The sequence below is a fragment of the Cetorhinus maximus genome, chromosome 30, assembly GCF_964194155.1.
Source record: "Cetorhinus maximus chromosome 30, sCetMax3.hap1.1, whole genome shotgun sequence".
In the NCBI taxonomy this organism is placed as follows: Eukaryota; Metazoa; Chordata; class Chondrichthyes; order Lamniformes; family Cetorhinidae; genus Cetorhinus; species Cetorhinus maximus.
Genome location: NC_135908.1, coordinates 22,851,732 through 22,875,087, shown reverse-complemented (window position 1 = coordinate 22,875,087; position 23,356 = coordinate 22,851,732). Strand labels below are relative to the sequence as shown.

Below are 23,356 nucleotides of genomic sequence, written 5' to 3'. Positions count from 1 at the left end.
CGAGAATGGAATCTGTCGTCCTTACCCGGTCTGGCCTACATGTGACTCCAGGCCCACAGCAATGTGGTTGACTCTTAACTGCCCTCTGAAATGGCCAAGCAAGCCATTCAGCTGTGTCAAACCACATCAGGAAAATCAAATAAGAATAAAACCAGATGGAGAACTAGGCATTGACCTAGGCACTGGGAATGACAAAGGCACACTGCCCTGTCAACTCTGCCAAGTCCTCCTTCTTAGCATCTGGGGGCTTGTGCCAAAATTGGAGAGTTGTCACACAGACTAGCCAATCAACAGCCTGAAAAAAATCATACTCACCAAATCATACCTTACAGCCAATGACCCAGACACCACCTTCACCATCTCTGGGTTTGTCCTGTCCCACCAACAGGACAGACCCACCAGAGGTAGCAACACCGTAGTCTATAGTCAGGAGGGAGTTGTCCTGGGAATCCTCAGCGTTGCATCCGAACCTCATGAAGTTTCATGGCATCAGGGTAAACTTGGTAAGGGAACCTCCTATTGATTACCACCTACCACCCTCCTCCAGCTGATAAATCAGGTCTCTTCCACTTGGAAGAGGTGCTGGGGGCAGCCAGGATAGGGCAATCCAATGTCTATCACCCAGAGTAACTCGGTAACACCACTACTGGCCAAGCTGGCCAAGTCCTGATGGACGTACCTGTCAGACTGGGCCGATGGCAATTGGTGAGGGAACCATCAAGACCTATCTGAACTCACTTTCACCAATCTACCTGTGGCAGATACACCTGCCTACGGCAGTGTTGGTAGGAGTGGCCACCGCACAGTCCTTGTGAAGATGAAGATTCGTCTTCACATTGAGGATACCCTCCACGGTGTGTGGCACCGTCACCGTGATAAATGGGATAGACTTTGAACAGACCTAGCAGCTCAGAGCCAAGCATCCATGAGGCATTTGCACCCGGAACAGCAGCAGAATTGTATTCAGTCACAATCTAATCTCATGGCCCAGCCTATCCCCCACTCTACCATTACTATCAAAGCCAGAGGATCCACCTTAGTTTAATGAGGAGAATGCCAGGAGTATGCTAGGAGTAGCACCAGGCACAGCTAAAAATGAAGTGGCAACTACATGGTGACACTACAACACAGGACTATTTCCATGCTAAACAGTGAAAGCAGCATGCAATAGACAGAGCTAAGCAATTCCACAACCAACAGATCAGATCTAAGCTCTGCATTCCTGCCACATCCAGTTGTGAATGGCGTAGCAATTAAACAACTCACTGGGGGAGGAGGCTGCACAAATATCCCCATCCTCAATGATGGGGGAGCCCAGCACATCAGTGCAAAAGGCAAGGCTAAAGCATTTGTAACAATCTTCACTCAGAAGTGCTTAGTAGATGATCCATCTCCGTCTCCTCCTGAGGTCCCCAGCATCACAGATGCCAGTCTTCAGCCAATTCAATTCACTCCACGTGATATCAAGAAATGGCTGAAGGCACTGGCTATTGCAAAGGCTATGGGCTCTGACAGTATTCCGGCAACAGTACTGAAGACTTGTCCTCCAGAACTTGCTGCGCCCCTAGCCAAGCTGTTTCAGTACAGCTACAACACTGGCATCTACCCGGCTATGTGGAAAATTGCTCAGGTATGTCCTGTACACAAAAAGCAGGACAAATCCAACTTGGCCAATTACCGCCCCATCAGTCTATTCTCATCAGTAAAGTGATAGAAAGTGTTGTCAACATTGCTATCAAGCAGCACTTATACAGCAATAACTTGCTCACAACACTCAGTTTGGATTCCACCAGAGTCACTCAGCTCCTGACCTGATTACAGATTTGGCCCAAACATGGACAAAAGAGCTGAATTCAAGAGGTGAGGTGAGAGTGACTGCCCTTGACATCAAGGCAGCATGTGACTGAGTGTGGCATCAAGGAGCCCTAGCAAATTGGAGTCAATGAGAATTAGAGGGAAAACTCTCCACTGGTTGGAGTCATACCGAGCACAAAGGAAGATGGTTGTGGTTGTTGGAGGTCAATCATCTCAATCCCAGGACATCACAGCAGGGAGTTCCTCAGGTCAGTGTCCTAGGATAACCATCTTCAGCTGCTTCATCAATGAGCTCCTCTGTCATAAGGTCAGGGGTGGGACTATTTGTTGATGATACCTGAACTATAAACTCCCCAAGCTCCTGGGCAATTCAGAAAAGGTGTAAATGCTAGAAGCGACATACATTAATACACGGGGACCCATTCTCTGCAAACAAAAGCCTTTTGTTCAAGCCTTGCACTTTTTTTTCAATTACCCTGGAGGTTGGGGAGCCTATAGCTCCCCATTGCTTTCTCCATGGCAACACCTCAGCCAATCAGAATCAACTTGCCAGCCAATCAGCACCCTTTTTCCCTCCAGCATAAATTGTTGCAATCATTTCGAATTTGGTACTCTTGTGTTTGTCCTAATGAGTGAAAAGCTTCAGTAACACGTCTCTTTTCACACTATTCACGTTCTGTCATACCGAGCGACTATTAATATTCAAGAATCTCTACATCATCCAGGACAAAACAGCCCACTTGATTGGCACCCCATCCACCACTTAAACATCCACTCCCTCCACCACCAACGCACAGTAGCAGCAATGTGTACTATCTACTGTCTACAAGATGCACTGCAGGAATCCACCAAGGCTCCTTAGACAGCACCTTCCAAACCCGTGACCACTACCACCTAGAAGGACAAAGGCAGCAGATAAATGGGAACATCAGCACCTGGAAGTTCCCCTCCAAGCCACTCACCATCCTGACTTGAAAATATATCACCGTTCCTTCACTGTCGCTGGGTCAAAATCCTGAAACTTCTGCTTCGGCTTTTGTTGTGTGGGTATCATAATATCCATATTCCCCCAACATTTCTATGGCTAGTGCTAGCTAAACCAGGCATGACCGGCTGAGATGGTAGTCTTGATAATGAAAACTTTGAAATGGAAATAATCTGCAGATGGGTTTTGAAGATTTCCAATGATGGGGCTGTGACAATCCTCTTTGGCAGCTTGTTCCATTGTGGGACTGTCCCTGGGGAGAAAGGTTGTTGATGCACTGTCTAGGAAACAAGTGGACTTGGTCATTTGTGTGGATGGCTACTTCATGTCTTGTCAACTCCCTTCACAATAATCAATCCATGTCCATGACGTCACTATTGGATTTTTCAAATTGTTTTGTCATACTCTGACTGCAGCTGAAGGTGTTAAAATGTGAAGTGTTCGGTAGGGTAGAGACAGAGAATGCAGCCACTCATAGGGAAGACAGGAACGAGAGCCTTCAATATAAGTGTTGGGAAAACCATGGGTGGAATTTTCCAAGCCCCGCGGGTGGTGGGCATGATAGGAGGGCGTGTGCGGGAAATATGGTGGGATCCGCTTCACAGCAGCGTGAAGGCAGGTCACGATCTTCCACTCAGCCAGCCAATGGCAGGTCATGATCATCCGTTCAGCCAGCCAATGGCGGGTCACGATCATCCGTTCAGCCAGCCAATGGCGGGTCACGATCTTCCACTCAACCAGCCAATGGCAGGTCACGATCATCCGTTCAGCCAGCCAATGGCAGGTCACGATCATCCGTTCAGCCAGCCAATGGCAGGTCACGATCATCCACTCAGCCTGCCAATGGCGGGTCACGATCATCCGTTCAGCCAGCCAATGGCGGGTCATGATCATCCGTTCAGCCAGCCAATGGCAGGTCATGATCGTCCACTCAGCCAGCCAATGGCGGGTCACGATCGTCCGCTCAGCCAGCCAATGGCGGGTCACGATCGTCCGCTCAGCCAGCCAATGGCGGGTCACGATCGTCCTCTCAGCCAGCCAATGGCGGGTCACGATCGTCCGCTCAGCCAGCCAATGGCGGGTCACGATCGTCCGCTCAGCCAGCCAATGGCGGGTCACGATCGTCCGCTCAGCCAGCCAATGGTGGGTCACGATCGTCCGCTCAGCCTGCCAATGGCGGGTCACGATCGTCCGCTCAGCCAGCCAATGGCAGGTCACGATCGTCTGCTCAGCCCGCCAATGGCGGGTCACGATCGTCCGCTCAGCTAGCCAATGGTGGGCCACATTCCCTGCCACTGGTCAGCGGGGAGCTTATTGTAATACATTAGCATATCATTAACAGGCCATCCCGCCAGGCTTCTGGAACCCCATCCACATTGGCGGGAAAGCACACCGACGTGTTTCACAACAGCACACAGGCAACGTGCACTTGGCGGCTTCACTGTGGGGGAACTGAGGTGAGTAAACAGCAGCTTCTCCACAGCTCACCCATTGTTTATAGGCCTCAGGGGAACCGGGGTGGGGGAAACTGATGTCTGGCAACCTCGGAGCTGACAGCCGAGGTGGGGGCGTCGAGTGCTGCCCTGGCGCTGCATCCCGCGCACAGGCAATCGAGGTGGGGGGCAGGGTAAGTGAGGGGAGTGGCCACACATTAGGCACCTGTATAAACTGACCATCCCTCTGCACCTGGGACAGATCAGGCACAGCCACAGGGATATGATTGGAGTCGGGCTCCCAGCCTGCCCACCCATACAAGCAGTGCAGAGACACCAAAGGGCCACCTAGTGCTCCAGGCCTTACCCCCCACCCCCCACACCCCGGCACAGACTGCGAGTCCGCCACCACTTTATTGGACTGTGGAGCAGTTGGGCTGCACACGTTGTACAATCTCCTCACTAACACTGGCCATGGAGCAGTCACTGCAGGAGGTGCTCACAGCCCCTCCCAATCTCAGCATCCCGGCTTGGACCAGTGTCCCCCATGTCACAGGCTGACAGGGCAGCCATACAGCGCACTCATCTCTGGCCATCCGAGGGGTGACCAGGAAGCATTAAGGGGCGGTCACACAGGCCCAGGGAAGGTGCTAAGTACAGCCATGATAACCACGTCTCTTTCTCTTTCATGCTGCAGGAGGACCATGTCAGGATCATGGATCTTGGTGATTGAGCTGTGTGTCTGATGACCTACAGAGACCGTGGAAGACGGAGGAGAGAGTGACTGAAGCTCCTGGCTGTACAAAGACAGGAGCAGCAACCTCATGAAGAAGGAGCAGCAGGAGCTCCCACACACACTGCCCAGGAGCGACAGTGAGCCGTGGCTGGTCAGCGCCTAGTGACACCCAGAGTCTATAGACACCGCCTGCCATTCCTGCAGATGACTGAGGACCAGTGTCGCTGACGGCTGCACAGGTCTAGGGACCTGGTGTCTCACATCTGCCACTTACTGCAGGACTTGGCGCCAAGGGGACATGGAGGGCACCCACTGCCAGTGGCTCCTTTCAGGGCTCCACAGGCGACCTCTGTGGGATTTCACAATCCGCCACCCACAAATGTATCCATGAGGTCACGGATGCATCGTCTCCATGGCAACAACTTTGTGCATTTCGCCCGGGACCGGGACAGCCAGGATACAAGGGCCATTGGATTCACCCGGATCTCGGGGTTCCCACAGGTGCAGGGTGCAATTGACTGCGCCCATGTGGCGCTCAGGTCTCCATCGCTATACTCGGTGACTTCATCAATCGCAAGGGCTTCCACTCACCGAACATGCAGCTGGTGTGTGACCACCAGAAACACATCCTGCGGGTGTGTGCACACGTTTTCCAGGGAGTGTGCACAACGCCTACACCCTCAGTCACTCGCAGATCCCTGCAGTCTTCCAGGGTCCACAGAAGCTGCAGGCTTGGCTCCGCAGAGACATGGGCTACCCGCATAGGCCGTGGCTGATGACACCCGTGCGACGGCCTCAGACTGCAGCAGAGTGACAGTACAATGAGGCTCATGCTGCAGCTCACAACTTGGTGGGGCAGACCATCGGGATGCTGAAGATGAGGTTCCAGTGCCTGGACCGGTCTGGTGGAGACCTGCAATACAGTCCACAGAGGGTGTCACGCATCATCATCGTCTGCTGCGCCCTTTACAACCTGGCGCTGCAACGGGGAGTGGAGCTGGCTGAGGAGGAGATGGAGGAGCTGGAGGTCTCCTCCGGTGAGGAGGACACCGACAGGGATGAGGGTGAGGGGGTCCTCGGTGGTGATGATGATGGGGATGAGGCCCTCACACTGGTCAGACAAGACAGGCACACTAGGGAGGCCCTCATAGCTGCCAGATTTGTGGATTATGATGACGACATGCAGTGAGGTGACCCCAAAGATCCTCACATTGCGTTTGACTCCAGTCTGGCTTAACTCAGCGCCAATACCCTCTGTGAGAATTCTCCTGTCATGGAGATGCAGTGGAGGCCATAATAGTCGCTCTATTGTAGGAGGATGATGATAAATGCAGTGAGGACACTCCATAGATCTTCACACAGCCTCTGAGAATGTCTGACTCCTGTCTGGCCGAGGGCAGCTCGCTTGCGCTCTATGATCAGGGTCATCTCAGAGACGCAGCCATGAAACTTCAGACGCATCTGATGCTGTGTCCGCCTTCAGCACCTCAGCCCTTCAGGGCCGCCATCCTGCCAATGTTGACATTGGTGTGTTGTAATGTCAGCGCTATCACCTCAGAGTGAAGGTGGACGGACTCCTCCATCGTGCCTTGCAAGCTGAGGAGTGCAGCGAACATCCCTTCCTGATGTTCAGCAACTGTGACATGACCGAGTCCAGAGGCTCGTCATCTGACTCGGACTCAGCAACGTTCTGGCCTCCAGCAGCTCTCCGAGTGCCGGAGACCTGGAAAGTTCCTGTCTCCGCCTGCTGTGGATCAAACAGTGTGATGTGCTCACCACATTGTGATCCTGAGGCTACTCTAGAGCTAGGTCCCACTGAGGTGTGTATCTCTGGGTTGGTGGAGGGTGTGGGTGACGCTGTGATGGGACTTCAGGGAGGGTGCCTTCAGATTCCTCTTCAGAGGTTTCTTTGGGGCTTGATTGGAGACCCTGGGTCATGGACTCCATCTGCTGCTTCCCAGATGTGCCTGCGAAAGCAAGGTGAGATAATCAGTGCATGGCAGTGGCCTGTGAAACAGGACACATCACTCACAGCATGGTTATCTGATGGATGTTGCACTGCTGGATCCTCACTAGGTAGACCAGCGCCGACCTCACCATCAGCACAGGACCGGTCCCGGTCATCGCCGGCCAGCTGGATGGCTCTGTTTTCAAATTCTGTCAGAATTTTGATCCCCGGCATCACTTCACCTGTCTGTGACCTTCCCCTCCTGTTGTGTATCAGCTTGTCCTGCCTGGAGAGAGATGGGAAGAGGGTCTCAGTGTTTGGTGTATCTCAGTACCTGTTGTATCTCAGTGTCTGTTGTATATCAGTGTTTGTTGTATCTCAGTGCCTGTTGTATCTCAGTGTTTGTTGTATCTCAGTGTCTGTGTATCTCAGTGTTTGTTGTATCTCAGTGTTTGTTGTATCTCAGTGCCTGTTGTATCTCAGTGTTTGTTGTATCAGTGCTTGTTGTATCTCAGTGTTTGTTGTATGTCAGTGCCTGTTGTATCTCAATGCCTGTTGTATCTCAGTGTTTGTTGTATCTCAGTGCCTGTTGTATTTCAGTGTTTGTTGTATCTCAGTGTTTGTTGTATCTCAGTGTTTCTTGTATCTCAGTGCCTGTTGTATCTCAGTGTTTGTTGTATCTCAGTGTTTGTTGTATCTCAGTGTTTGTTGTATCTCAGTGCCTGTCGTATCTCAGTATTTGTTGTATCTTAGTGCCTGTTGTATCTCAGTACTTGTTGTATCTCAGTGCCTGTTGTATCTCAGTATTTGTTGTATCTCAGTGTTAATTGTATCTCAGTGTTTGTTGTATCTCAGTGCCTGTTGTATCTCAGTGCCTGTTGTATCTCAGTGTTTGTTGTATCTCAGTGCCTGTTGTATCTCAGTGCCTGTTGTATCTCAGTGTTTGTTGTATCTCAGTGTTTGTTGTATCTCAGTGCCTGTTGTATCTCAGTGTTTGTTGTATCTCAGTGTTTGTTGTATCTCAGTGCCTGTTGTATCTCAGTGTTTGTTGTATCTCAGTTTGTTTTTGGCGCGGAACCTTTGTCCGGCCGGCGCGCGGCGGAACCTTTCTCCGCGGAGCCTGTGTTCCGGGGGGGCGGAGAGTGGGAGCGGAGGCGAAGATGGCGGCGCCCTGGTGAGTGAGGGGGACCGGGACCGGGGGCTGGGGACCGGGGGCTGGGGAATGGGGGACCAGGGGATCGGGGATGTGAGGGGCGGGGGGTTTGGAGCAGAGTCGGGGTTTGTGAGGAGCCGCGGGTCCCCCCCCCGCCCCCCCGGAGCTGTGATTTGTTGTTGTTGTTGTTGATGATGGGCTCTTGCTGTGTAAAGGAGGTGGGGGCGGGTGTTGAACTGTAACTCACTGACTGTGTGTGGATGGGGAAGGCTCTATATCAATGTGTGTGGATGGGGAAGGCTCTATATCAATGTGTGTGGATGGGGAAGGCTCTATATCAATGTGTGTGGATGGGGAAGGCTCTATAGCAATGTGTGTGGATGGGGAAGGCTCTATATCAATGTGTGTGGATGGGGAAGGCTCTATATCAATGTGTGTGGATGGGGAAGGCTCTATAGCAATGTATGTGGATGGGGAAGGTTCCATATCAATGTGTGTGGATAGGGAAGGCTCTATATCAATGTGTGTGGATGGGGAAGGCTCTATAGCAATGTGTGTGGATGGGGAAGGCTCTATATCAATGTGTGTGGATGGGGAAGGCTCTATAGCAATGTATGTGGATGGGGAAGGTTCCATATCAATGTGTGTGGATGGGGAAGGCTCTATATCAATGTGTGTGGATGGGGAAGGCTCTATAGCAATGTGTGTGGATAGGGAAGGTTCCATATCAATGTGTGTGGATGGGGAAGGCTCTATATCAATGTGTGTAGATGGGGAAGGCTCTATATCAATGTGTGTGGATGGGGAAGGCTCTATATCAATGTGTGTGGATGGGGAAGGCTCTATATCAATGTGTGTGGATGGGGAAGGCTCTATATCAATGTGTGTGGATGGGGAAGGCTCTATATCAATGTGTGTGGATGGGGAAGGCTCTATATCAATGTGTGTGGATGGGGAAGGCTCTATATCAATGTGTGTGGATGGGGAAGGCTCTATATCAATGCTGCCGACACTGACTGCGCTTTTTTCCTTCGCCAGGGATGTTGAGCCCAGGAATGGGATTCACGAGTTCTTTTCCCATGAGATGTTCACTCGCTTCTCCATGGCCCCGACCTTCTCTGAATTGTGTGCCTTGGTCAGCAGGTACTGGAGTCTGTCACATCGTCTCTCCCCAGTAATGATCATCTGCACCTTGCACTGATCCCTGAGCCTCTGCATTTCAACTGTAAAGTGAATGGGCAGAACTGGTGTATGTGATGTCTCTGATTTTGGACCTGATCGGAGACCCCCTTATCTAAATGGTGTACAGGTAGAAGCAGTGGAGGTCCACAGAGTCTTGAGGGTCCAGGTACACAGATCAGCTCCAGACAAAGGTTAATGAAATGCTGGACTTTATATTGAGAGGACTCGTTACAAGGGGTAGAATTCATTCTTGAGCTATTCAGATCCCCTGTTGGACTAGACCTGGAACAGTCCTGGGCACCACACCTTAGAGAGGATATATTATTCCTGGAGGGTGGGCAGTATAGGATTACTGGAATGATACCTGGACTCGAAGGGTTTAATTATGAGGAAACAGCGTGCAAACTATAGTTGTATTCATAGAAATCTAAAACGGTTAACATATGGTTTGGTCAAAGTTTTCAAGATTTTAAGGTTAACAGTTTCTCTCCCGACTCTGTTTCCATTGGTTAGCAAGACTAGGACTAGGGGCATAGTCTAAAATCTAAAGACAAACTTTTCAAGAGTAAAATAAGGAAGCACTTTGAAACTCAAAGGGTGCTAGAAATTCGCAACTCTCTTTCGCAAATGGCATTTGATGCTAGATCAATTGTTAATTTGAAATCTGAGATTGATAGATTTTTTTGTTAACTAAAGCTACTTAGGAATATGGGGCAAAAGCAGGTACGTTGTACATCAGCCATGATCTCATTGAATGATGGGACAGACCATTGTTCCTCTCACTAATCCCTTCTTGGATGTAAATCGAGCAGAGAGCAGCAGCAGTGGAGGGCGAGCTGGCACTGGCTGGCACATTAATTGGCCTTACTGTTTAATCACCAGTCAGGTTGCTCATATGAAATTTAATTCTGTGCCTGCTGTTTGGGAGCATCTCCCAAACATTGCATTGGAAACTCTTGCCAGCTGTGTTCCACTGATTCCAGCTTTCTCAAGTTTTCTCAACCTGTCCCTGCCTGTACTCTCTGCAGAGGAATGTTGGTCACTTACTCTTTGTGTTCATGAGACTGTTGTTGGCCTGTTAAACTGCACCATGTTTAACTACGGAGAGAAAATGTAATTATTAGAAGGAAAGGTGTCAGCCGTCACTCAATCGTAACACTCTCACCTCTAAGTCATTTGTGGATTCGAGCCCCAGTCCAGAGACCTGAGCACAAATTCCAGGTTGACATTGTCAGTGCGGTATTGAGGGAGTGCTGCACTATCAGAGGTGTTGCTTTTGGGATAGGACGTTAAACAGAGGCCCTGTCTTTCTGCATAGGAGAATCCATGGCATTATTTTCTAGTGAAGCAGGCAAATTCTCTCTCGGGCCCTGGCCAATGTTTAGCCCTCAACCAACATCACTAAAGCAGCTTACCTATTTATTGTTGTTCATTGTTGTTAGTGGGAACTTGCTGTGCTCTAAGCAGCTGTTGCATTACAACAGTGACTACATTTCTAAAGTACTTCATTCTGTAAAGTGCTTTGGGATCCTCCTGAAGTTGTGCAAAGCGCTATATAACTGCAAGCCAGTCCTTAGTTTTGCTGAATTGTCTGCTTGTCTCAGTTGATAGCACTTGCACCTCTGGGTCAGAAGTTTCTCAGTGCTCCATTTAGCATCCAGTCTGGACTGACCTGGTACTGCAGTACTGAAGGAAATGGTTCCTGGGGAGGAAAGCAGTATTTATTACCCATCCGTAATCACCCTGGGGTGTCAAATCATGCAAAATTGACCACATAGTGTGGGGCTGGTGTCAAGGGTCAGCCAGGCTGGGTCAGGACTGCAGATTCCCTTCCCTGAAGAGAATCCTATTGGTTGTGCCAACAATCTGGCAAATTGGTGCTAACTTGCCAATGACCAGCTTATTGACTTCAGCTTCACACCCAGTGATGGCAGAGTTTTCCTCGTCACCTCTCGCAGCTTAGCAGGAAAGGTCTATTTGTGGAGTGGCTTTGGGTAATGCTGAGGCCTTGTAGAATTGGAGTTTGTTCCCAGTTTGAGGGCAGCGTAAAGCAGAGTGCATCTCCGTCCTGCAAAACCTGTCTCTGGATTTACTGTAACTTCAGCGCCAATGAGAAGTGAAGCCAATTTAGATGTAGCAGGATGCACCCAGAGGGGCTGATCTTTCGATGAGATGCTAAACTGAGATTAAATGGACTAAATGTTTGGGTGAAGAGTTACCAGTAAGCAAGGGGTGAGGAGGCTCTTGTGGAGCATAAACCCAGCATGGACCAGTTGGGTTGAACAGCCTGTTGCTGTGCTATACAACTTAATGTAAAATTGGGTGGGAGTGAAATGCGTAACTCTGTAACTGTGCTGACTCCATCATTCCCCAAATTGTCATGTTGTACTTGTTGGCTCACTCTGATTTGAATGTTAAGCCACATGAGAACGAGCCCTGTTTTGCATTCCTGCCAGGAAAACGGTGGAAAACAGTGAAAGTCCCACCTCTCCGGAAACACAGCTGACTCCTGAGCTGAGCACCAAACCGGAATCCTCTACTCCAGCCAATCAGACCAGCAAATGTTCGGTGGTATTGTTTCCGCTCCCTGAACCCAGAGTGCCTTATCCCCGCTTCTCCTCTCTCAATGAGAGGGACCAGAGGAGCTACGTGCAGTTCATGGAAAAATACAGGAACTTGCACAAGGCCGGACGGATATCGGCGAGAACGTTGGAGTATCTCGCGCAGTATACTGTGAGTAAACTGAACGATGGGTTGGAATGCACTTGTGACTTTTAAGGTGTTGATTTTTGAATGGCATCAGAATTCTGAGAGTTGTGGGTTTATCCACAGTCCAGATGCTCAGAATTCGATCTTGGACTCCTCGCAGACACTTTAGAGGGCATTGATTTCCTTCCATAACCTCCTCAAAAAATAATCAAGCCGTATTGTTCATGTTTCATATGAGCCTCCCCCTCCCCTTCTCACTCTATCAGCATATCCTTCTATTCCTTTCTCACTCCTGAGTTCCCCCTTAAAACAGCTGTACATACAAACATAAATAGAAGCAAGAGGAGGCCATTCGGCCCTTCAAACCTGCTCTGCCATATGATCATTGCTGATCTTCCACCTCAGTTCCACCTTCCCGCACTATCCTTGTACTCCTCGATTCCCTTAGTACCCAATCATCTATCAATCTCAGCCTTGAATATTCTCCATGGTGGAGCATCCACAACCCTCTGGGTTAGAGAATTCCAAAGATTCACAGCCCTCTGAATGCAGGATTTCCTCCTACTCTCAGTCCAAAGAGGCCGACCCCTTATTCAGACACCGAGACCCCATGCTCTAAATTTGCCAGCCAGGGGAAACATTCTCCCAGCATCAGCCCTGTCGAGGCCCTTAAAAACGTTACATATTTCAACAAGGCGACCTCACATTCTTCTAAATTCCAGAGTGCAGGCCCATTCTACCCAATCTCTCCTCATAGGACAATCCCCTCATCCCAGGAATCAGTCTGATGAACCTTCATTATGCTGCCTCGGAGGCTTGTGCTTCCTTAGATGGGCAGATAAAACTGTCCCCTGTGGTCTCACTGAGGCCCAATAGAATTGAAGTAAGCCCTGTTCACGCTTATACTCCAATCCCTTTGTAGTAAAGGCATCGTACCATTTGATTTCCGAGGTGCTTGCTGTATTTGCATGTGAACTTTGATTCATGTACATGGACACCCAGGAGCCTCTGAATACCCAATGCTCCCCAGTGTCCCTCCATTTAAAAAATATTCTGTGTTTCTATTTTTCCTTCCAAAGTGGATTACACCACATTTCCCAACATTATATTTCATCTGGCATGTGCTTTCCTGCTTACTTTATCCTCTCTGCAACCTTTGCATTCTTCTTATCATTTACTTTCCCACCTAACTTTGCATTGTCAGCAAATTTGGGTACATTACACTCATTCCCCTCTAAGTCATTGATATAGCTGAGTCCCCGGCACTGATCCTTGCGGTACCCACTAGGTATAGCCAGCCCAATCGAAAAGGACTCGTTACTCCAACTCTCTGGATTGTGTCCAGTAACCAATCCTCCACCCACACTAATACAAAACCCCAATCCCATCGGCCTAATTTTGAATAATACCCTCTTGTGTGCCCAAAGTCTATCTGAAGATTAAAATCCTCCCTAATTACTATATTCCTGCTCATCTAATTTTCTGGTTTATACTTTTCTTGACTTTTTGGAGCTTACAAACTACTCCAGCCAGTGTTTCTGCCCCTTGTTCTTTTCTGGAACCAAACCGATTCTACATCGTGAACTTTATTCACCAGCTTGTTATGTATTCGAGATAAGGTCAGGTGGACGGAGGCGCATGTAGAGGATAAACACCGACATGCACCCCGATGGGTCAAAATGGCCTGTCTCTGAGCTGTGAGGGTTATGTAATTCTATGTAGTTTACCGCTGCTGTTCTATCTCTTTGTCAACATTTTTGTCCAGTTTACCTGTTCTTGTTCCATCCTCACCCTCCCCCCTCATAATTAACTTCTTTTCCAATCGTGTTCTCCTTCTAGTTAATCCTTCACGTTATTTACTGGCTTGCCTCCAGTTAGTAATATTTGAAGCTGTAACTGTGTGGGGATCTGTTACAGGAACTGAAGAATGCTGTCTGGAAAGAAATACCGGACTTTATGAAATATCTGCAGAATGTGGCGAGAACATGCGCTGAAGATTACAATGTCATCAGTCCTGATGCTCTCCGCTACACTGAGGTAACACATTCGGGTGAACAATCCGGGAGTTACTGAGCTGTCATACGGGCTTGTGTATGGAAATGTCCAATATTTGCTTTATTTTCACTTTGTAACCTTTAGTCCTGAATTAATAAGTCTGGACTGGAACATGTGTTTGAATTCATTGATGGATTCAATCCCTCTGTGTACTGGCTGTAAAGGGCCCTGTGTAAAATCCAGCAATGATTTGTCATGACCATAATCCTTGCTTCATTACTCCCTCGATGGGATTGTTCCTATTGAAAGCTGAAGCAAATTCTTCATTGAGCAATTCTGCCTTGCGTTTGCCCTCTATAGTTGTAATGCCTTGATCTGTTAAAATCCACCTTCTTTCCTAACTCGTACTGTACTTAGAGAACCTTTTGCTTTTAAGCTTTGATAGAGCCTGCAGATTTTTTTCATGCTCCCTCTTTACCTCATTAGTTTCTTGGTTTCTTTTTGTTGCTTTTGATAATCCTCTGAGTGCTTATTGTTCTCACTGTTCCTTCACCGCTGGCCATAACTACTTTCAACATTACAAAGTCCCAGAAATAACCCTGTTACCTTTCAGGTAGTGTTCTCACCTACCAGTCAAAAGATTGCAGGTCCAAGTTCCACTCCAGGACTTCAGCATGAAAATCTAGGTTGACATTGCAGTGCTGTACTGAGGGAGTGTTGCACTGTCAGAGATACTATCTTTCAGCTGCGATATTAAACTAACATCGAACTGTTGAGCTTAAGGTCAAAGATCCCAAGGAATTAAAGATGTCAAAGGCACTATTCTGGAAAGCTGGAAATTTACCAGCTGGCCTGGCCACCGTTTCTCCATTTACCAACACCTAAGACATATCAATGATTCATTCATTTCCTGGTTGTGGGACCTTGCTGTGCACAAATTGGCTCCTCCTTTTGCCCAAGTAACATCAATGACTGCACTTAAGACGTAATTCAGTAGGGTAGGTGTTCAGATTGGAGGGTAGCAGGGTTCTGGGTTGAAGAGTGGGATACTGCTCCTGATATTCGTATTGGACGATATGGAAAGGGTGTTCTGGATCTGAGGGGTCTCCGTGGGGAGGTGTGGCATTTTTTTAAAATTCATTCACGGGATGTGGGCTTCGCTGGCTAGGCCAGCATTTATTGCCCATACCTAATTGCCCTTGAGAAGGTGGTGGTGAGCTGCCTTCTTGAACCGCTGCAGTCCCATGTGGTGTAGATACACCCACAGTGTGGTTAGGGAGGGAGTTCCAGGATTTTGACACAGCGACAGTGAAGGAACGGTGATATATTTCCAAGTCAGGATGGTGAGTGACTTGGAGGGGAACTTCCAGGCGGTGGTGTTCCCATCTATCTGCTGCCCTTGTCCTTCTAGACGGTAGTGGTCGTGGGTCTGGAAGGTGCTGTCTAAGGAGCCTTGGTGAATTCCCGCAGTGCATCTTGTAGATGGTACACACTGCTGCTACTGTGCGTCGGTGATGGAGGGAGTGAATGTTTGTGGATGTGGTGCCAATCAAGTGGCTGCTTTGTCCTGGACAGTGTCAGACTTGTTGAGTGTTGTGGAAGCTTCACTCATCCAGGCAAGTGGGGAATATTCCATCACACTCCTGACTTGTGTCTTGTAGATGGTGGACAGGCTTTGGGGAGTCAGGAGGCGAGTTACTCGCCGCAGGATTCCTAGCCTTTGACCTGCTCTTGTAGCCACAGTATTTATATGGCTGGTCCAGTTCAGTTTCTGGTCAATGGTAAACTCAAGGACGTTGATAGTCGGGGATTCAGTGATGGTAATGCCATTGAACATCAGTAGATGATGGATAGATTCTCTCTTGTTGGAGATGGTCATTGCCTGGCACTTATGTGGCACGAATGTTACTTACCACTTGTCAGCCCAAGCCTGGATATTGTCCAGGTCTTGCTGTATTTGGACATGGACTGCTTCAGTATCTGAGGAGTCGCGAATGGTGCTGAACATTATGCAATCATCAGCGAACATCCCCACTTCTGACCTTATGATGGAAGGAAGGTCATTGATGAAGCAGCTGAAGATGGTTGGGCCAAGGACACCGCCCTGAGGAACTCCTACAGTGATGTCCTGGAGCTGAGATGACTGACCTCCAACAACCACAACCATCTTCCTTTGTGCTGGGTATGACTCCAACCAGTGGAGAGTTTTCCCCTGATTTCCATTGACTCCAGTTTTGCTAGGGCTCCTTGATGCCACACTTGATCAAATGTAGCCTTGATGTCAAGGGCAGTCACTCTCACCTCGCCTTGGGAGTTCAGCTCTTTTGTCCATGTTTGAATCAAGGCTATAATGAGGTCAGGAGCTGAGTGGCCCTGGCGGAACCCAAACTGGGCGTCAGTGAGCAGGTTATTGCTAAGCAAGTGCCGCCTGATTGCACTGTTGATGACCCCTTCCATCACTTTACTGATGATCGAGAGTAGGCTGATGGGGCGGTAATTGGCCAGGTTGGATTTGTCCTGCTTTTTGTGTACAGGACATACCTGGGCAATTTTCCACCTAGCTGGGTAGATGCCAGTGTTGTAGCTGTACTGGAACAGCTTGGCTAGGGGTTTGGCAAGTTCTGGAGCACAAGTCTTCAGTACTGTTGCTGGAATATTGTCAGGGCCCATAGTCTTTGCAGTATCCAGTGCCTTCAGCTGTTTCTTGATATCACGTGGAATGAAATGAATTGGCTGAAGACTGGCATCTGTAATTCTGGGAACCTCCGGAGGAGGCCGAGATGGATTATCCTCTCGGCACTTCTGGCTGAAGATTGTAGTAAATGCTTCAGCTTTATCTTTTGCACTGCTGTGCTGGGCTACCCCACCATTGGAGTTGGGGATATTTGTGGAGTCTACTCCTGCAGCGAGTTGTTTAATTGCCCACCACCATTCATGACAAGATGTGGCAGGACAGCCAAGCTTAGATCTGATCCATTGGCTGTGTCGGTCAGTAGTGGTGCTACCGAGCCACTCTTGGTGATGGACATTGAAGTCCCCCACCCAGAGTACATTCTGCACCCTTGCCACCCTCAGTGCTTCTTCCAAGTGATGTTCAACATGGAGGAGCACTGATTCATCAGCTGAGGGAGGGTGGTACATGGTAATCAGCAGGAGGTTTCCTTGCCCATGTTTGACCTGATGCCATGAGACTTCATGGGGTCCGGAGTTGATGTTGAGGACCCCCCAGGGCAACTCCCTCCCGACTGTATACCACTGTGCCACCACCTCTGCTGGGTCTGTCCTGCCGGTGGGACAGGATATACCCAGGGATAGTGGTGGTGGTGTCTGGGACATTATCTGTCAGATATGATTCTGTGAGGGTGACTATGTCAGGCTATTGCTGGACTAGTCTGTGAGACAGCTCTCCCAATTTTGGCACTAGCCCCCAGATGTTAGTAAGGAGGACTTTGCAGGGTTGACAGGGCTGCGATTGCCGTTATCATTTCCGATGCCCAGGTCGATGCCGGGTGGTCCGTCCGGTTTCATTCCTTTTTTGTGATTTTGTAGCGGTTTGATACGACTGAGTGGCCTTGCTAGATCACTTCAGAGTCAACCACGTTGCTGTGGGTCTGGAGTCACGTGCTGGGTCTCTGGATTACTAGTCCAGTGACAATACCACTGCGCCATTGCCTCTGTATAGTGTTATTGTCACTGGTATTTTAGAGACCCCGATTAATGCTCTGGGGATCCAGGTTCGAACCCCACCATGGCAGATGGTGAAATTTAATTTCAGTAAAAATCTGGAATTAAAAGTTTGATGATGACCACTGTTTAGGGAATGAAGTCTGTCGTCCTTTCCTGGTCTGGCCTACATGTGACTCCAGACCCACAGCAATGTGGTTGCCTCTTAAACGCCCTCTGAGCGAGTGAAATTAGGGACGGTCAATAAATGCTGGTCTAACTCCTGACCCCGACCCCCCGCCCTCTGGCTCCTGACCCCGACCCCCCGCCCTCCGGCTCCTGACCCCGACCCCCAGCCCTCCGGCTCCTGACCCCGACCCCCCCGCCCTCCGGCTCCTGACCCCACCCTCTGGCTCCCTAGCCAGGCTCCCCCCTGCCCTTTAGCTGCTAACCCCGATGGTGAGGGTTTATTCGCTGTTGAGGAAATGGTTATTGTTTCTGATTGCTGGGCGGCGATGGTTTGGTTGGAAGTTGGACCTGCCTGTGTCAAAACTCATTTATGCATCTGAACCGATATCCGTAAACATTCTTGCTGAAGGTTGAAGCAGCAGAGTATTTCAACTGAAATTGAACCTATCTCACCTCCAGAGGACACTGAGCAGTGGCTGAAGCCACGATGCCAGTGACTGGGTTGTGGTAACTCGGCCAGTTCCTGGGACCCGGAGCAGTCAGAGAGCGGGGTCCACAGTGTCGTGCAGCTGGTGGGGCAGGGAGCTCACAGCCCAAGGGCTTTTTGTAGGGGCAGCGACTCTGGATGTGTTCCTGGAGGCTTCAGCAAATCGCCTGATCACAACCCACCTGTTTAAAAATCACCCAGAGTGTTGGTTTAGAGCTCAATGTAAATGATTAAACAAACAGCTATGATACTACATGAGGCTATTGAATCTGACAGAACAGAAAGCGGCCAATTAGTTTCACACCTCGCTTAATCTCCATAACCCTGTAAATTTGGGGAGATGACACAGTGGTAATGTCACTGGACTAGTAGCCCAGAGGCCCAGGCTAATATCCTGGGGACATGGATTCAAATCCCACCCCGGCAGTTGGTGGAATTTAAACGCAGTTAATAAACCTGGAATTGAAAAGCTCATCTCTGTAATGGTGGCTATGAAACCATTGTCATTAAAAAAAACCCCATCTGGTTCACTAATGTCCTTTAGGGAAGGAAATCTGCCGTCCTTACCTGGTCTGACCTACATGTGACTCCAGACCCACAGCAATGTGGTTGACTCTTAACTGCCCTCTGAAATGCCCGAGCAAGACACTCAGTTCAAGGGCAATTAGGGATGGGCAACAAATTTGGTCTTTCCAACAACACCCACATCCCATGAAAGAATGAAGAAGAAATCCTCAAGTCCATGTTCACTCGCCTTATGAAAGTGCCTATAGAATCTGACTCCCCCACATTCCAGACCTTAACACCTCTCTGCATGAAGAAATGTCACCTTATTTCCCTCTCGTTCTTTTCCAGATATTTTAAACTGATGACCCTTTCTCGACGCTTTTTCCTGAGGAAAGGGTTTCACCCTTCTTGCTCTATCGGCATTCTTCAAAAATTTGAACACCTCTCTTAAATCCTTATAGCCTGCTTTGCCCCAAGGACAACAATCCTTGTTTCTCTCTTCCCTCCACATAACTAAAGTCTCTCATCCCTGGTACCATTCCAGTAAATCTCCTGTGCAGGCCTTGATATTGGACGCAATACTCCAGCTGGGGCCCAACCGGCGATTTATAAAGGTTTAGCATAAGTTCCTTGTTTTCTCTGTTCAACGTCCTTACTCAGCTCACCACCGGGACCTCACAGGATCTTCGCAGTGCAGAAGGAGGCCATTGAGTCTGCACTGGCTCCCGGAAACAACATTCCACCTAGTCCCACTGCCCTGTCTTATCCCCGTAAGGGCAACTCGGGATGGGCAGTAAATGTCGACCTAGCTAGCGACGCCCCCCCCCCCCCCCCAAACCCATAAATGTGTTTCAAAAAAACTTACAAAGCCAAGTATCCCCTAGATTATGTGACAAGGCAGACACCTTTAACATCGAAAACACAAATCACAGGGCCACCTACAGGCATAACAGGCATTGCAGATAAATGTGATCGCTTTGAAATCAGAGGTTAGCAGTTTTCGCTGGAGTTTACATCCAGTGTAGTGACATTTTATATAGATGGTTTATATGTGCATGCGTGCGTCTATCACTGTGCCCTTGTGTGTGTGCATATGAAGACCATACTTGTATCATGGCATTCAGTGTCCGCTTGGATTTGCAAATAGTATAACCACCGTTAACCCTTACACTTTCTTTACAGGAGTTTTTATTGGCAAGCAATGAAAATGTGAAGAAATATCCAGAACTTTACACTGTCAGTGAAATGATAAGCATCATGGGAGGCAAATTCATCCCAGATCTCACCCTCCAACTGGAAAAGAAGCTCCTGTGTCTGGTAATCGATAAGCTGAACGTCTGATTGTGTTTAATGTGCTGCATTCGTTTACTTCTGCTTCTCTCATCAGCCCCAGCACCGGGGACTCAGTGGAGGTTGAGAAACCAATTCCTCAATAAAGCTCTTTTCTTTATTGTGGCCCAGAACAAGATGGAACACGACACTCAGCCCACTACACTCGGCCAGTTCTTCAAATGAATCTGGGCGAATCTGATTCCATTTTATCATGAAACCCCTCCTGTAACCAGATGTCCTGCCCCTGCACCCCCTCCGCATCACAGTCTGAGTGCCAGTGTGCTGACCTCTCCTTCTACTTGAGTGGGATCGAAAAGCTTGCGTTTATCATCAGTCCCTACTTGCCTAGAAGTTGGGTCCTTGACAGTGGTGGCTTTAAGAGTCAAGCACTTGGTTTAAACAGGATTACAATGAACCCCATAAATGTCTCACACCCTCAGAAAACTTTCTGAATTATATCTGTACACACAGATTCCAAAGTTCTGCCAGGAAACCCTCCATTACAATTTTTACTTTTCCACTGACAGAAGGTCCTTAAATACTTTGCACCGGTGACTAAATATTTATATCAGATGACGGGATTGGACAGTTCAGTTGGACTGAAGGAGTGGCAGCTGGAATTTAAATGGGTAATAGTAATGTAAGAGGAGCTGGGTGAGCAGATGGCGGAGACACAATCGTTCATTTTCCAAAAAGAGCCAAGAGATTTCAAACCAGAAATGAAAACTGAACATGCTGGAAACACTCAGCAGGTCTGGCAACATCTGTGGAGGGAGAAACAGAATTAGTGTTTCAAGTCTGATATGACTCTTCTTCAGAGCGTTTCCCCCTCCACAGATGCTACCAGACCTGCTGAGTTTTTCCAGCACTTTCTGTTTTTATTTCAGATCTCCAGCAGCCTCAATAATTTGCTTTTATTTTATTTTAGATTACAAACCTGATCTACCCCCAATGCTGTAAACCCTCAAAATATGGGATGAACGTTTGGAGAGCATCGATCTGATTGGGTACAGTTGGGGGGCTTAAATTATGCTTTACTAATTTGGTTGAGTTTAGGGAATCAAGGGAATGGTGTAGTTAGATTCGATAAGGTGGCACATAACAGAATCATTGGGAAAGTCAAGGCACAATATATTAAAGGAAATGTAGCTACATGGATAGAGAGATGGTGATTGGTATGAGGAAACATGATCTGGAATCCACTGCGTGAAAGGGCGGTGGAAGCAGATTCAGTAGGAACTTTTAAAAGGGATTTGGATAAATACATGAAGGGAAGACATATACAGGGCTGTGGGGAAAGAATAGGAGAGTGAGATTAATGGATTGCTCTACCAAAGAGCCAACTCAGGCCTAATGGTCTGAATGGACTTCTTTGCTGTATTATTCTTTGATTCTATGGACAGAATATTGAGCAAAGGCTGCGATGTTTCAGAATGGTGTGGTGTGGGCAGTGATGTGGCCCACAGGTCTATGCAGGGCCTTTCTCCCAATTTATGCGTCTGATTTGCAGGCATAGAAACATAGAAAATAGAAGCAGGAGTAGGTCATTCAGCCCTTGGAGCCTGCTCCGCCATTCAATATGATTGCAGCTGATCCTCTACCTCAACGCCATACTCCGCTCTCTCCCTATACCCCCTGACACCTTTACTGTCTAGAAATCTATCCATCTCCTTCTGAAATATATTCAGTGACTTGGCCTCCCCAGCCCTCTGTGGTAGAGAATTCCATAGGTTCACCACCCTCTGAGTGATGAAGTTTCTCCACATCTCGGTCCTATATCGCCTACCCAGTTCTAGATAGCCTGCCCAATGGCATAGCAGCGATGATGCCAAAATTTGCTGATGCCACAGGTGAAAGCTGGATTCCTGTATGCGTTCAGAAAGGATTGTTTTATATAATTCATTACGGAAACTTCCAAGATAGAACTTGTATAAAGTTTCCATGATTTTAAACCTCCGGTTGATGTTCTAAAGTTTTAATGAGAAGTGCTTGTTGAGTCAACTTTCTGCCTCTGTTTCTCCTCCAGGGCAGGGCCTTATTTCTGCGGGTACCCAATCAAGCTTCATCGCACCCGCTAACAACAGATTATAAAACCATCGCCGCGTTTACTCCGCCCACAGAGAGGGCCTCTGCTTTTCAGTCCGTAAGTTTTCTACACCGGCTGGACACGCTTTCAACATTCTGCAGCTCGCAAACAATTCCACAGAATTGGCTGAGATTTTTAAAAGTTATTTAGATACTTCTTGGTCTACCCTGATCTCTTTGTACTCAGGGCTCACAGTCCATCCAGAACAGCACTGTCTTCCACTAACATTAGCTCATATCCCCAAGTTAGACCGAGGGAAATTGGGTTGTCAGATTGGAGATGGACATGACATTTGTGGTCAGTGGTGCACAGGGAGATAAGAGCAGTTATGCTCTTCAGGTGACACATCGTTAGCAGGTAGGGGTTATTGGCTCAAGGTTCACAGGTCATCATTCAGTCATCATTTTAAAGTCATACATTCTGTCCTTATTTTGATGTAATGCTTTGACAATAACGAAGTAAGAAAACAGGCAGTCATGTGGGCATCAGAGTAGAGATGGTTGGAATGCTGGAGTTTCTCTGCAGTATAGTCTAGGCAGCCCTCGCCAGCCAAGTCTGCGGCATGCCAAGCGCCAGGGTGGAGTTATGCTCTGCCAAGTAGGAATGTACAATAGAAAAAATGAGCACAACAATGTGACACCAGGGAGTAAGGGTTATAGACAGAATTTGTTCAGGTTTGATTGTGTAGAGAATCACACTGCTACTTGTTGCAGCCCTTTGAACAATTATTAGCTGAAGCGTAACTAAAATCTCTTTATCGTTCATGTTTTATGTAGAATAAAATTTTTTAAAAGTTTATGTATATGGTTTTTTTTTATTCCATGGGAAGTGGGCGTCACTGGCTAGATTAGTATTTATTGCACACCACTAATTGTCCTTGAGAAGGTGGTGGTGAGCTGCCTTCTTGAACCGCTGCAGCCCATGTGGTATAGGTACACCCACAGTGCTGTTAGGGAGGGAGTTCCAGGATTTTGACCCACGACAATGAAGGAACAGCGATATATTTCCAAATCAGGATGGTGAGTGGCTTGGAGGGGAACTTCCAGGTGGTGGTGTTCCTATGTATCTGCTACCCTTGTCCTTCTAGATGGTAGTGGTTGTGGGTTTGGAAGATGCTGTCTGAGGAGCCTTGGTGA

At 48.3% G+C, this 23,356-nt stretch overlaps 1 protein-coding gene across 2 annotated transcripts in view; it reads left to right on the top strand.

Annotated features, from left to right (window-relative positions):
- The first annotated feature begins 8,021 nt into the window (after positions 1-8,021).
- ice2 (interactor of little elongator complex ELL subunit 2) overlaps positions 8,022-23,356 on the top strand; it is a 108,569-nt gene continuing 93,234 nt past the window's right edge. The window contains exons 1-6 of one of the 2 annotated variants that reach the window (XM_078532612.1): positions 8,022-8,091; positions 9,109-9,213; positions 11,709-11,985; positions 13,879-13,998; positions 19,985-20,119; positions 22,161-22,277. In XM_078532612.1, coding sequence (XP_078388738.1) covers positions 8,078-8,091; positions 9,109-9,213; positions 11,709-11,985; positions 13,879-13,998; positions 19,985-20,119; positions 22,161-22,277 — 768 coding nt within the window. In that variant the 5' untranslated portion in view covers positions 8,022-8,077. Of the gene's footprint in view, positions 8,092-9,108; positions 9,214-11,708; positions 11,986-13,878; positions 13,999-19,984; positions 20,120-22,160; positions 22,282-23,356 lie in introns of both variants that reach the window. The other variant, XM_078532611.1, reaches the window with a different exon arrangement.